The 12,143-nt window shown below is 42.5% G+C and overlaps 1 protein-coding gene across 2 annotated transcripts; it reads left to right on the plus strand.

The window, feature by feature from the left end:
* Window positions 1-1,277: 1,277 nt before the first annotated feature.
* Window positions 1,278-11,211, plus strand: C1S (complement C1s). 2 transcript variants are annotated; one of them, XM_055315497.1, is made up of 12 exons: window positions 1,278-1,441; window positions 2,547-2,694; window positions 2,972-3,179; window positions 3,295-3,472; window positions 4,348-4,473; window positions 4,919-5,118; window positions 5,324-5,477; window positions 5,918-6,033; window positions 6,439-6,517; window positions 6,998-7,126; window positions 8,370-8,444; window positions 9,994-11,211. In XM_055315497.1, exons 2-12 carry the CDS (start codon window positions 2,672-2,674, stop codon window positions 10,791-10,793), a joined length of 2,088 nt encoding a protein of 695 aa, XP_055171472.1. In that variant the 5' UTR covers window positions 1,278-1,441; window positions 2,547-2,671; the 3' UTR covers window positions 10,794-11,211. The 2 variants fall into 2 exon arrangements, with proteins under 2 accessions (XP_055171472.1, XP_055171473.1); XM_055315498.1 differs by having other exon boundaries at window positions 2,596-2,694.
* Window positions 11,212-12,143: the final 932 nt, after the last annotated feature.

Genomic DNA, 12,143 nt, shown 5'->3' on the forward strand with positions numbered 1-12,143 from the left:
AGGGAGAAACAGACTCTCTGCTGAGCAGGGAGATTGACTTGGAGGGCTGGATCCAGGACCCCAGAATCATGACCTGAGCAGAAGGCTGACTTCTACCCCATTGAGCCACCTAGATGCCCTTCCTCCGACATTTTAACACTCCTGAAATCAGGAGGCATCTTATAATCAACGGTATTTCATAGTTTAATTGATAACTTTTTATTCCTAGTGGTATGTAAATTAAGGGAACATCTTCAATTGACAAAGTGTAGATTCATTAGAACATAGTCACTAGATAGGGGTAAGAAGTAATAAGGGACATAAAGGTGAGCTGAGAGATCAGGGAAGACTTTGTGGGGGAATGGATTATATAGCCCACCATCCCTTGGTCCCTTATCTACAACTCTGAATTCCAAAAGGCTTTTTTTTTTTTTTTGCCTACAAGTTTGGCACCAAAAGTCATTTGTCAGCAAAATCTGAACTGAACAGATGTGAAGTAATTTATAGCTATAAGGAATACATAAATATAATATGTAATTATAGCCAAATTATACTTTTAGTTATTCTACTTACCATGAAGATCAATATGTGTAGCTGCATAAATATTAATGTTTGATAATGGAGTATATTATTCCAGGCCCTCGAAGGGAAGGGGAGGAGGTGGTATTACCTAATATTGGGTCCATGTACTGCACTGTCTTTTTAAAATCTATAAAATTCTGAATTTTGGAAACCATTTAGACCGAAGGGTTATGGATAAAGGACTCTGGATTGTATCTGAACTGGGGCTTGACTGGTGGATACAATTTAGATATTTGGAGATGCAGAGGGGATTTTTAGGAAGAGTAAGAGCATCATCCCACACCAGCTTGGGTCTCGGTCTAAGTCATTATCCAACCATTAAATTTGCTTTAAGAGCAGAGAGTGACCTGCATTTTTGATCAGTACTTTCCTTTAAGTTGCGATTCATACACAGTTGGAGGGTTGGACTTTCTGGGTTTGGTTTTCTCCCTCAGAGTATTAATCCCCTCCTTTTCCCAAAAATCACCTGACTTCTGAGAAAACTCTAACACACCCTTTGGCTGGAAAAGAACATTAGGCAATCAATGGAATTCCCCACTCCTTTCTCCCCTCTGGAACCCCGGATGGAGGGACCTTGAGCATGAAAGAAGTATGCAGTTCTTGTTTCAAAAGCAGAGGGAGCTCCAAGATCAAGGCTGAGTTATCCTTTCCCTTGTCATGGTCTCCCAGCCCCCTCTTTGTTTAGATCAGGGAATTTCAGACATGCACACTGGGACAGAAAATCATAAGAACAGAACCAGGACAGGGAGGCCGGCGGAGGTTCCTGCAGAGGGAGCGTCCTGGCCCCGTGCTGCTCTCCCTGGGAGCCGGCAGGGTTGCCCAGCATGCCCACTGGCACGAGAGAGGGGACTGACCCACTTGTTTCCATCAGCTTCTGAAGGTAAAAACCTTAAACATTGAGGAGCAGAGCTTTGATGGAAGAAAAAAGAAAGGCAGAAAACTTCACATGGGAAGGTTTTGGGCAAAGATGGAGGGCTGGAAGGAGCAAAATAATAGAAGGCAGGATGTAGGCAACCTCTTTCTCTTACGTTGCCTCCCCCTTCCCTCACTGTCATCGTTTTCAGGGTTAGAAACATTTTTGGCAAGACTCTTTGAAGAACTGTGGAAAGATATCTCATCTTTTTAGTAAAGAAAAAAACCTCAAACCCTAGAAAATTAACATAGGAAATTGAGGGAATACCTTTCCTTTCCTTTTGTGTCTCTTGTCATTCAGCTGCCCTTTGTCTCATTCCCCACTCCACCCTGTCTCAGACCACTTCTCCCAAGGTCACTGCCTTCTAGTAAAAGAAGCTCATCCCTCCATCGGTGGTCATTGGGAGCATCAACAGAAATACATGCAGTAAGAAGCATAGTAAAGAGAGCGGGTGTGAAGTGATAAAGGGGATCTTCGGGGATCCCTGGGTGGCGCAGCAGACTGGCTTTGGCCCAGGGCTCGACCCTGGAGACCCGGGATGGAATCCCATGTCGGGCTCCCGGTCCATGGTGCCTGCTTCTCCCTCTGCCTGAGTCTCTGCCTCTCTCTCTCTCTGTGTGACTATCATAAATAAAAAAAATAAAAAATAAATAAAATAAAGATAAAGATAAAGGAGATCTTTGCCAAAAAAGGAGGGAGAAATGTCCTAGATGGAGAGTCATGATGGGGAAAGACTCCTGAAAACCTGAGTGGAAATGGGGATATTGTTTTGTGAGGGCAGGAGAGAGACTGATAGATACAAAAGGTGCATGGGTCACGGGGGGGGGGGGGGGGGGGGGGGGAGGTGAGGAAGGAGGAGGAAGAAAATTGGGAGAAAGCACTCATTTTTTTGGAGAAAAACTGGGAGAAGACCCAGAGAAGCAATGGGAGAAGGAGAAGATCTAGTTTTAGTCTAGAAAATGAATTGAAGTAGAACCAGGGAGGGTGTGAGAGGACAGGCATCATGTGGTGATCAGTGTATGGTTTTGTTTAACCTGTGTGTTATTGTTATGAATGTGACATTGAACCCCAGGTGACCCCCACCACCAAAGCAGGTACCTGTGTTTGTTTGACAAATACAGCCAGCCCTGCCACCCCTTTGCTCCAAAGTCCAAAGGTGCAGAGGGCCAGGAACTAGAGGCCTGCTGTTGACCAGGGATGAACAAATTGCCAGAGATGTGGTAAGTGATCATGAGTCTACAGAGATATACATGGACTCTATTCCCTTTATCTTCTCAAGAGAACAGCTCAGATCTGAAGCCCAGGGTTCAGTTTGACCTGGGCCTTTTTGCTTTTTATTTCTACTTAAGATTCTTTTGCATGAGCTGTTGCCCTCCTCCCTTCTACTTGTTTCCCTCCCTTTCCCCTCCCTTCTACCCATGACAAATGTTAGGGCACTGCACTAGTCTGCCAGTACCTGGGTCATTGAACCAATCTCTCCATGTCTTTTTTTTTCAGGTGCATTGTCCTGTTTTCCCTTTTGGCATCAGTTTATGCTGAGCCTACTATGTATGGAGAGATCCTGTCCCCTAACTACCCTCAGGCATACCCCAACGAGATAGAGAAATCTTGGAATATAGAAGTTCCTGAAGGGTATGGGATCCATCTCTACTTCACTCACCTGGACATAGAGCTGTCAGAGAACTGTGCATATGACTCAGTGCAGGTATATTTTAAAAGATAGGGCTGGGAGGGGTGGTGTCTTATTCCCTCTCTCCCCTTCTCTGACCTCCATTCCAAAGTACCACCCATTCTTAGCTTTCTTTTGACTTTTCTCTTAGATAATGTCAGGAAACTTTGAAGAAGGGAAACTCTGTGGACAGAAGACCAGCAAGAATCCCAACTCCCCAATTGTGGAAGAGTTCCAAATCCCACAGAATAGACTCCAGGTGATCTTTAAGTCAGACTTCTCCAATGAAGAACGTTTCACTGGGTTTGCTGCATACTATGTCGCTGTAGGTAAGGCTCACCCTTCTCCATGTACGTTATTGATCCAGCTAAAAGATTAGAAGCAGGACAAAGACTGAGAGATTCCATGAATAAGGATTCTGTTTATAATTATAACTCTTATGAAGTGTTGACCAGACTTGGATCTGTCCATGGATTGCCTTTGTGAAATTCAAACATATGATTATATCTCAGTGGTGATGATGGTAATGGTAAAAATAGGCAATAAATAGTAATTTATTGAGAACCACCATAAATTTGGCACTGTATTAGTAACTTTACCTATATTTATTTAATCTTCATTACAATTCTTCAAAGTAGGTATAGTGATCTCCACTTAAAGATCACTTAAGGAAAGTGAGCACTAGGGAAATTAAGCAACTAGCCAAGAATCACATTGGGAATGCATGATATTCAAACCCACCCAAGGGCAAACAAACCTTCAAATTCTGTGTACTTCTATACCTAACTCCAGATTAAAGTGAAATTAGAGCATCTCATAAAGCCAAAACTATTGTTTAGATTTGACAGAAATGCCCAAATCCTCTAAAGTGGCAAGTGTACTTATTACTCTTCCCCTCAGAAGATATTTCATCCTGTATATCTTATAGAGTGTTGTCTCTGGAGCTGAAATGCTCTGTTAGAAAGGCCAAGGGTCTCTCTGTAAGGGAACATTGAGAGCTCCCTTCAGCTGTGCAATAGCGGGCACAAGTCTAGAATCATATTGTAGGAGAGTAATATATAGAATAATACCATCCTGAAATGTGATTCATTCATGTTAGCAACAGGCCTTTCCTACTTTTTCTTATCCTTGTAGTTTTGGGTTTAAACTCATTCTTCCTTCTGGATCTTCGTTCCTGACCCCAATCTTTCTCTACTTTTTCTAGATATAAATGAGTGCACAGACTTTGCAGATGTCCCCTGTAGTCACTTCTGTAACAACTTCATTGGTGGTTACTTCTGCTCCTGTCCCCCAGAATACTTCCTCCATGACGATATGAAGAATTGTGGAGGTGAGCTTGCCATCAAGTGGGGTGCATGTTCCTTAGGATTTCGAATGGCTTGAAGCTTCAACTAGAACTTTGTTGACCCTTCCACTTTTGACTAGCCTCAGCCTTGCTTTGGCATGTATCCTTAGTTATTACCTATAAGCCCCTCTGAAGCTCCACAAGAGTGGAGGAAGACAAGCCTACAGGGTCAAGTAAATAATTGGAGAGGTGAGATGGATGCTTGTGAAGAGTCTGCCTGGGACTATTCATAACCATAAGGGCTCTGTCATAAGCAATGTGATGGAAACCCAATAAGCATTGGGTATCTCTACCGATTTGTATTGGGTGTGTAATTGTGGCATGGGGACCCTAGTCAGGGATGGTCAATTCATGAGAAGAGTCATAGAATGAAGCAGGAACTCCTTTACTTGACCCTGTATTTGATTTCTTTTCTCTTTTTCTCTCTTAGTCAATTGCAGTGGGGATGTATTCACTACACTGACTGGGGAGATTACAAGTCCCAATTATCCCAATCCATACCCAGAGAACTCAAGGTGCGACTATCAGATCCAGTTGGAAGATGGATACCGAGTGGTGGTGACTGTGCGGAGAGAAGATTTTGATGTGGAATCAGCTGATTCAAATGGCCACTGCCCTGACAGTTTAGTTGTGCGTGATGAATGATTATTTTTCCTTCCAACTCACACAGAGAGCTTTCTCCTCAAAGACAAATTATCTTTCTTTCTGTCCTCTCTTTTTTTCTCCTTCTTATTTTATGTATCTTTTATTACCTCCTTTACTTTTATTCCCTCCATTTTACCCCTTTCTTTTAGTTCTTTCTCTCTTCTGATTTTATCATTTCATTTCTTTTTAGTTTGTTGCAGGAGACAAGCAATTTGGTCCTTACTGTGGTAACGGATTCCCTGGGCCACTAAATATTGAAACCAAGAGTAGTGCTCTTAATATCATCTTCCAAACTGACCAAACAGGGCAAAAAAAGGGCTGGAAACTTCGTTACCGTGGAGATCGTGAGTAACCTAGAAGTTGCTATTTATTGCTACCAAAGTCCCGGGACAATGTAAAATCCAAACAGGTAGATTGTTATATGTATAGGTATCCTGAGATACTTCACTTCTTCAGCAAGATCTAAACCTGTCAGTGGTTGACAGTATGACTGAACTTCTAGGAATCCTCCAACTGGGCTTGCAGGCGCAGACAATTTGGGGTGGTTAGTTAGCATGTACAACTTCGGGGTGGTTAGTTAGTATATACTAACATGACTGGGAGGCTGGAACTAGCTCAATGACTCTTTCTGGAGTATGTAATGTCATATTATTTTAACATCTCCATTGGAATGTTAGGCGTCAGGATTAAGGACTACTGAATGATTTCAGAAAGTGTGAAGATGATGTAAATTGAACAGAGATTCTCCAACTATTTAGTAATTTTGTTTTCTGTCCTATCTAAGCAATCCCTTGTTCCAAAGAAGTCACTGCCAATTCTGTTTGGGAGCCTGAGAAAACAATATATGTATTCAAAGATGTGGTAAAGATAACCTGCCTGGAAGGGTTTGAAGTTGTGCAGGTAAGGTACTGTTACGATCTCCTCCCTAATCCCTACATCAGGGTGAGCATACTGGAATTGTTGAATGGTGTACTGAGTGTCCTTGTTTGAGCAAGATATAACACCTTTTCCATAAATAGAACACCTCAGGATCTTTTGTCCTTCTTTGTGAGTCATGGAATTTCTTGGCCAGATTGACATTCTCATCCTGCCTTTAGTCTTCTTGGGGAAGAGGACCTGATATGCTAGGGCAAAGTTGTCTTTAGCCTCAACTCCTGGGTGCTTTGGGTCATTCTACTAACATACCCCCAAGCTTCTTGTGGTCAGGACTCCTTGTTGAACCAAGGCCAGAGATAAATTTCATTTTTGACTTTCATTTCCTATATCTCTCCTTACAAATTAATGGTGATGTGTATTATTCTCCAGGGAAGTGTTGGCTCATCATCTTTCTATTCTACTTGTCAAAGTAATGGAAAGTGGAGTAATTCCAAACTGAAATGTCAACGTATGTATTTCTTTAAAATGAGACTCTTTTTTTATTTCAATGGGAATTAAAAGATCAGTTCATCAAAATTCAAATTCATGCTTTCCTCTTAGGCTTGTGAGAGAGTGGGTTGGATTTTTTGAAGGGAAGCCATACATGAGGTGCTAGCCCAGATCTGGTCCCAGACAGGCCAGACAAGCAGGTTTCTTTCAAAGAAAGGGGCTGTGTGATTGGTAGAGTTAGTAGGACCATAGAGTCCACTCCTGACTTCTGCAGGGGCTTCCACCAACCACTGAGAAGCAAGTTCCTCCCTGTAGCTTTTGGGGGGCTATCTGCATTGGGAGGACTCAGTGGTCTGGGAAGATTCATCTCAGGTTGGGGATGTGCTTATGGATGTGGGGTGGGAAAGAGTGAGGAATATGGCTGGAAGGATGAAACTGGCCCAATGACTCTAGAAGAAGTGGATATCCTGACCATCACTCTCCTGCCTTCTTCTTGTAGCTGTGGACTGTGGCTCTCCTGAACCCATTCAGAATGGTAAAGCTGAAGATCCAGAACATACTCTATTTGGTTCTGTCATTCATTACACTTGTGAGGAGCCATATTACTACTTGGAAGATGAAGAAAGTGGTAGGTTTCTTTGACTAGAGAAAAAAGGAGAAAGAGTAAGAGTGCTAGAGAGTGAATCGAACCATCTTTCTGGGTTGGAAGAGAGTTTGGAGGCAAATGAAGCAGATGGGATGGACTTTGTTTATCCTCTTGGCTTAATCTAAAGATAAAAATTTCCTATAGGGATATAGGATCATCCTTGGGAATTATAGAGGTCGCTGAGTTTAGCTTCACAGCTATGGCAAGAAATCCCCCTACAATATCCATTTTCATGTGATTATCCAGCTTTTGACCAGTTATTTAGTGTAGAACCTCAGGAGTAATGCTTCCATTGTTAAGTTACCATACTATATGACTGGCTTTCTCGATGGAGAGGCCTTGGTAGTACTAGGCAAAGGACTGGATAAGGCATGATATGTACCACTTCATTGCTTTTAATTTATTATTTTGTAAAAGATTAATTAAATTGTATTTTAAAAAATATTTTATTAATTTATTTTATTTTAAAAAAGATTTTATTTATTTATTTATTTATTCATTCATTCATTCATTCATTCATTCATTCATGAGAGAAACAGAGAGAGAGAGAGGCAGAGACATAAGCAGAGGGATAGGCAGGCTTTCTGCAGGAGCCCCATGAGGGATTCGATTCTGCACCTTGGGATCACACCCTGAGTCAAAGGCAGATGCTCAACCTCAAACCTCTGTGCTGAGCACAGAGCCCAATGTAGGGCTTGATCCAATGACCCAAGCTGAAATCAAAAGTCGGATGCTCAATTGCCTGAGCCATCCAGGCACTCCTAATTTATTTATTTTAGACAGAGAGAGAGAGAGAGAGCGCGTGAGTAGGAGGGGCAAAGAGGGAGGGAGAGAGAATGTCAAACTGAGTCCAAAGTCCATTGCAGGGCTCAATTTCATGACCCTGAGGTGACCTGTGCTGAAACCAAGAGTTGGACACTTAACTGATTGTGACACCCAGGTGCCCCACTTTTAATTTAACTTAATTTAATTAATTTTCCCACTTGAAGTCTTTTTCTAATCTTTGCCTTAACCCTCTTCGTCTTTGGAGAATATTCCTTCCCCTCCCTTGGGAGGATAGAGACTAGAGGGATTGTGGATAGGGGCATCTCAAGATTCTTTTCTAGTCGATTTGATTTGACCCACTCCTCAAATCCCAGAGGAGCTGAGGCTCTGAATGAAAGGGGAAATGGAAGAGAGGAGGTGTGGTGGTGAGTGTGTCCTAATGTCCCTTGTGCTATTCCAGGAGAGTATCACTGCACTGGCAACGGGAGCTGGGTGAACAAATTGCTGGGCACGGAGCTGCCAAAATGTGTTCCAGGTAATCAGGGCTCAGTCTTGGGGAGACACCATACAGACAGGTGCTGGCATGTGGGGCCACTCTCTGATAGTAGGTGCAGTCCTTTTGGGAAAGGACTTAACTATCTGGGAGTAGCAGAGTCTATCTCAGTGAGATGGAAACACTGGGCTGTGAGTCTGCAAGGGTTTGGGGGGAATTCCTTCACTGCAATGAGTCAGGCCAACTGACAGGAAATATAAGATCAGCCAGTGACAGTTGGTATCAGATTTGGGGCCAGTTAGATTGGTAATGTAGCTGTAGTAAGGGGATGTATAAGTGATAAAAAACAGGATCTGAAAATTGAGAGTGAGGAATCCACACACTGACACAAGACCAGTTGAATAGCTCAGTTATTTTGTAAAAGTCTATATGGCAGTAAGATATACGGCAATACAAGAAAGGAGGAGTTGCAGACAGATCAGAATTTGATAGAAGCAGGCTTTTAGACATAATAATAATAATGATCCTGGTAGTAACAACAGTGTTATTGAGAGCTAAGGACTGAGCTAATTGCATTTATTATCTCATTCCAGTCACTGCAACAACCCTTTGAGATATTATCAGTCCCATTTCACAGATAAGTGACCTGAGTACAAGGTCACAGAATTAATAAGAGGCAGGAGTAGACTTTGTTTTTTTTTTTAAATTTTTTTAAAAAATTATTTGTTTATGATAGTCAGAGAGAGAGAGAGAGAGAGAGAGAGAGAGAGGCAGAGACACAGGCAGAGGGAGAAGCAGGCTCCACGCAAGGAGCCCGATGTGGGATTCCATCCCGGGTCTCCAGGATCGCGCCCTGGGCCAAAGGCAGGCACCAAACCGCTGCGCCACCCAGGGATCCCGGGAGTAGACTTTGAACTCAGGTCTTTCTGAGTCCAAGGCTTTTATGCTCCCCTCAGAGTCTATTCAGGCTGACTACTGAGAGATTTAGGTAAGCCAGCTTCATCTGGAATAAAATTTAATATTAGTTGTATTCAGTAATGGCAAAGTGATCAAACCTGGAATCAGTGGGGAATGAGATGAAAGATTAAAGAGGAGAACCCTCCCTTTGTTCTACTTCCATGGATTGCTAGGAGGGACTCAGCTGCAGTTAGGACTTCAGTAAAGAAGGTGATAAACACTCAATCTGGGCATCAGGAGAAGGTGAAATGCTTTCCTCCTCCACCATCTGTATGAGGAAAGAGTTCCCCAGCACTGGTTCCAGTTGGACCCCTGTCCCCATGGGCTGAACCTACGATGAAGTGCACCTCTACAGGGGCTGTTCATATTGTGAGGCACTAGCTCATTTGGACTCAGCAAGTCATACGCTGCTTCAGTTTAACCAGTTTCTCCCATAAGCCTGCCTGTGGCTTTGGAAAAGTGAGATGTTTGGTGATTGCATTCAGGATGAGTCAGGTACTGAGAGGTTGACCAAATACAGGGTTGGCTATACTATGCTAGAGAATTCTGAAGCCTGGCAAGTTTTTGAGTGGTTGGAGGATTTGCAGGAGGCTAACAAATTCTTTCTCTCCACCTTGTTCTTGTTCCTTCCCAGTCTGTGGTGTTCCCAGTAAGCCCTTTATGGGAAAGCAGAGGATATTTGGAGGATCCCTTGCAGAGATTCAAAATTTCCCCTGGCAAGTCTTCTTTTTGAACCCGTGGGCTGGTGGGGCTCTCATCGATGAGTACTGGGTGCTGACAGCTGCCCATGTTGTGGAGGGAAACCGTGAACCAGTAATGTATGTTGGGTCCACCTCAGTGGTTACTTCAGAACTGACAAAAGCCCAGATGCTCACTGCTGAGCGTGTGATTATTCATCCGGATTGGGAATTCCTGGATGACCCAGAAACACGGAAGAATTTCAACAACGACATTGCACTTGTGCAGCTGAAAGAGCCAGTGAAAATGGGACCCAATGTCTCCCCTATCTGCCTGCCAGGCACCTCCTCAGAATATGACCCCCCAATGGGAGCCCTGGGACTGATCTCAGGCTGGGGCCGAACAAAGGCAAGAGATCATGTGATCATGCTCAGAGGGGCAAGCTTACCCATTGTTCCCTTAGAAAAGTGCCGGGAGGTGAAAGGAAAAAATGTCAAAGTGGATATAAATACCTATGTTTTCACTAATAACATGATCTGTGCTGGAGGAGAGAAGGGTGTTGATAGCTGTGAAGGGGACAGTGGTGGAGCCTTTGCTCTACGGGTTCCCAATGAAGAGACCCTCAAATTCTATGTAGCTGGTCTGGTGTCCTGGGGCCCCCAGTGTGGAACCTATGGAATCTATACACGAGTGAAGAATTACATTGACTGGATAAGACAGACAATGCAGGAACATAGTACCCCCAGTAGGGACTAATCCATACACCAGACCACCAGTCTCTCCAAGGGCTATGACCAATCCGTTGCTTTCTTCTCAATATTCGCATTATTTCACCATGACTCAGAGAATACTTGGGAGTGTGATTTAAATAGAACTTGATTATTGGGATACTTAGCTGGAAGTAGCATTTGATCATGACATCGTATTGGTCATTTGGTGTGATCTGAATCTGTGGGGTCCTCTCCCCTAAATACCAACTATGGATCACAACATGAGAAGGGTTGTCCTAGGGAGTTCTCTTTCCTGATGATTGCCTTGTGTTTCAGTTCTGACTCTGAAATTTATTGTTGGGCATACCTTGATTTTTTTTTCCCCTTTATCTGTTCGAAGTTTCATTTGCTTTATCATACCCAGTGTCTACTATCTACTGTAATAAATCATGTTTATAACCCAATTCTGGCTGACTTGTCTTATTCCACATTAAGACCTGAGTCGCAGAGAAAGGTGATGAAAGGCTCTTGTGTCATGGAGATTCAGGCATTTATTTATTTATTTATTTATTTATTAAAAATTTTTTTTATTGGAGTTCAATTTGCCAGCATATAGCATAACACCCAGTGCTCATCCCACCAAGTGCCCCCCTCAGTGCCCATCACCCAGTCACCCCAACCCCCTGCCCACCTCCCCTTCCACTACCCCTTGTTCATTTCCCAGAGTTAGGTGACTCTCATGTTTAGTTACCCTCACTGATTCAGGCATTTAGCAGCTCGTATTGAATAGTCATGAATACAGGGAATTCAGATTTACTCCTCTTTTCTTTTCTTTTTTTTACTCCTCTTTTCTAATTGAGATTTACTGAATATTGTTCATCAGCATGAATATTATCAACACAAGGTATCATATTCTGCTTTTGAAACTTATGAAACAAACCTGAACCTCATTCAGATGTCCACATACACTAGTTAGAATTGGCTGTTAAAGATCTTTAAGTATAAATTTTTGAGGTATAAATTGTTTCAATGTCTCCTAAAAATTAATTTTCTTTTAATACTTATCTGTATATGTTTTTTTTGTATAATACAATATTACAACTTCATAAAAAGAAGAAAAAAGAAATTGATCATTCTCTCATGTGCTTTCCTGGTGGTTTTGATCAATTGGTCAGCCAGGCAACAATGTCTTCTCTGGATTAAACTCTGTGCCAGGATGTTACAGCTGAAGATTCTGGTGAAGGTGGACCCAAAGTCTCTCCTATCTAATTTTTTTTCTGAGGGAATGGAAATTAAAAAAAAAAACCAACAACTTCTTCCTTACCACAAAATTATTAGTAATGAAGAGTGATCACACAATTGAGACTAAGTATTTTTTAAAATGTGGACAAGAGGC

The sequence above is a fragment of the Nyctereutes procyonoides genome, unplaced genomic scaffold (assembly GCF_905146905.1).
Source record: "Nyctereutes procyonoides isolate TBG_1078 unplaced genomic scaffold, NYPRO_anot_genome, whole genome shotgun sequence".
Lineage (NCBI taxonomy): Eukaryota > Metazoa > Chordata > Mammalia > Carnivora > Canidae > Nyctereutes > Nyctereutes procyonoides.

Coding starts and splice junctions, on each gene's coding strand:
- C1S (XM_055315497.1), top strand. CDS start 2,672: ATGAACAAATTGCCAGAGATGTG. Junction 3,180..3,294: donor GTGCATATGACTCAGTGCAG/GTATATTTTAAA, acceptor CTTTTCTCTTAG/ATAATGTCAGGAAACTTTGA. Junction 5,119..5,323: donor ACTGCCCTGACAGTTTAGTT/GTGCGTGATGAA, acceptor ATTTCTTTTTAG/TTTGTTGCAGGAGACAAGCA.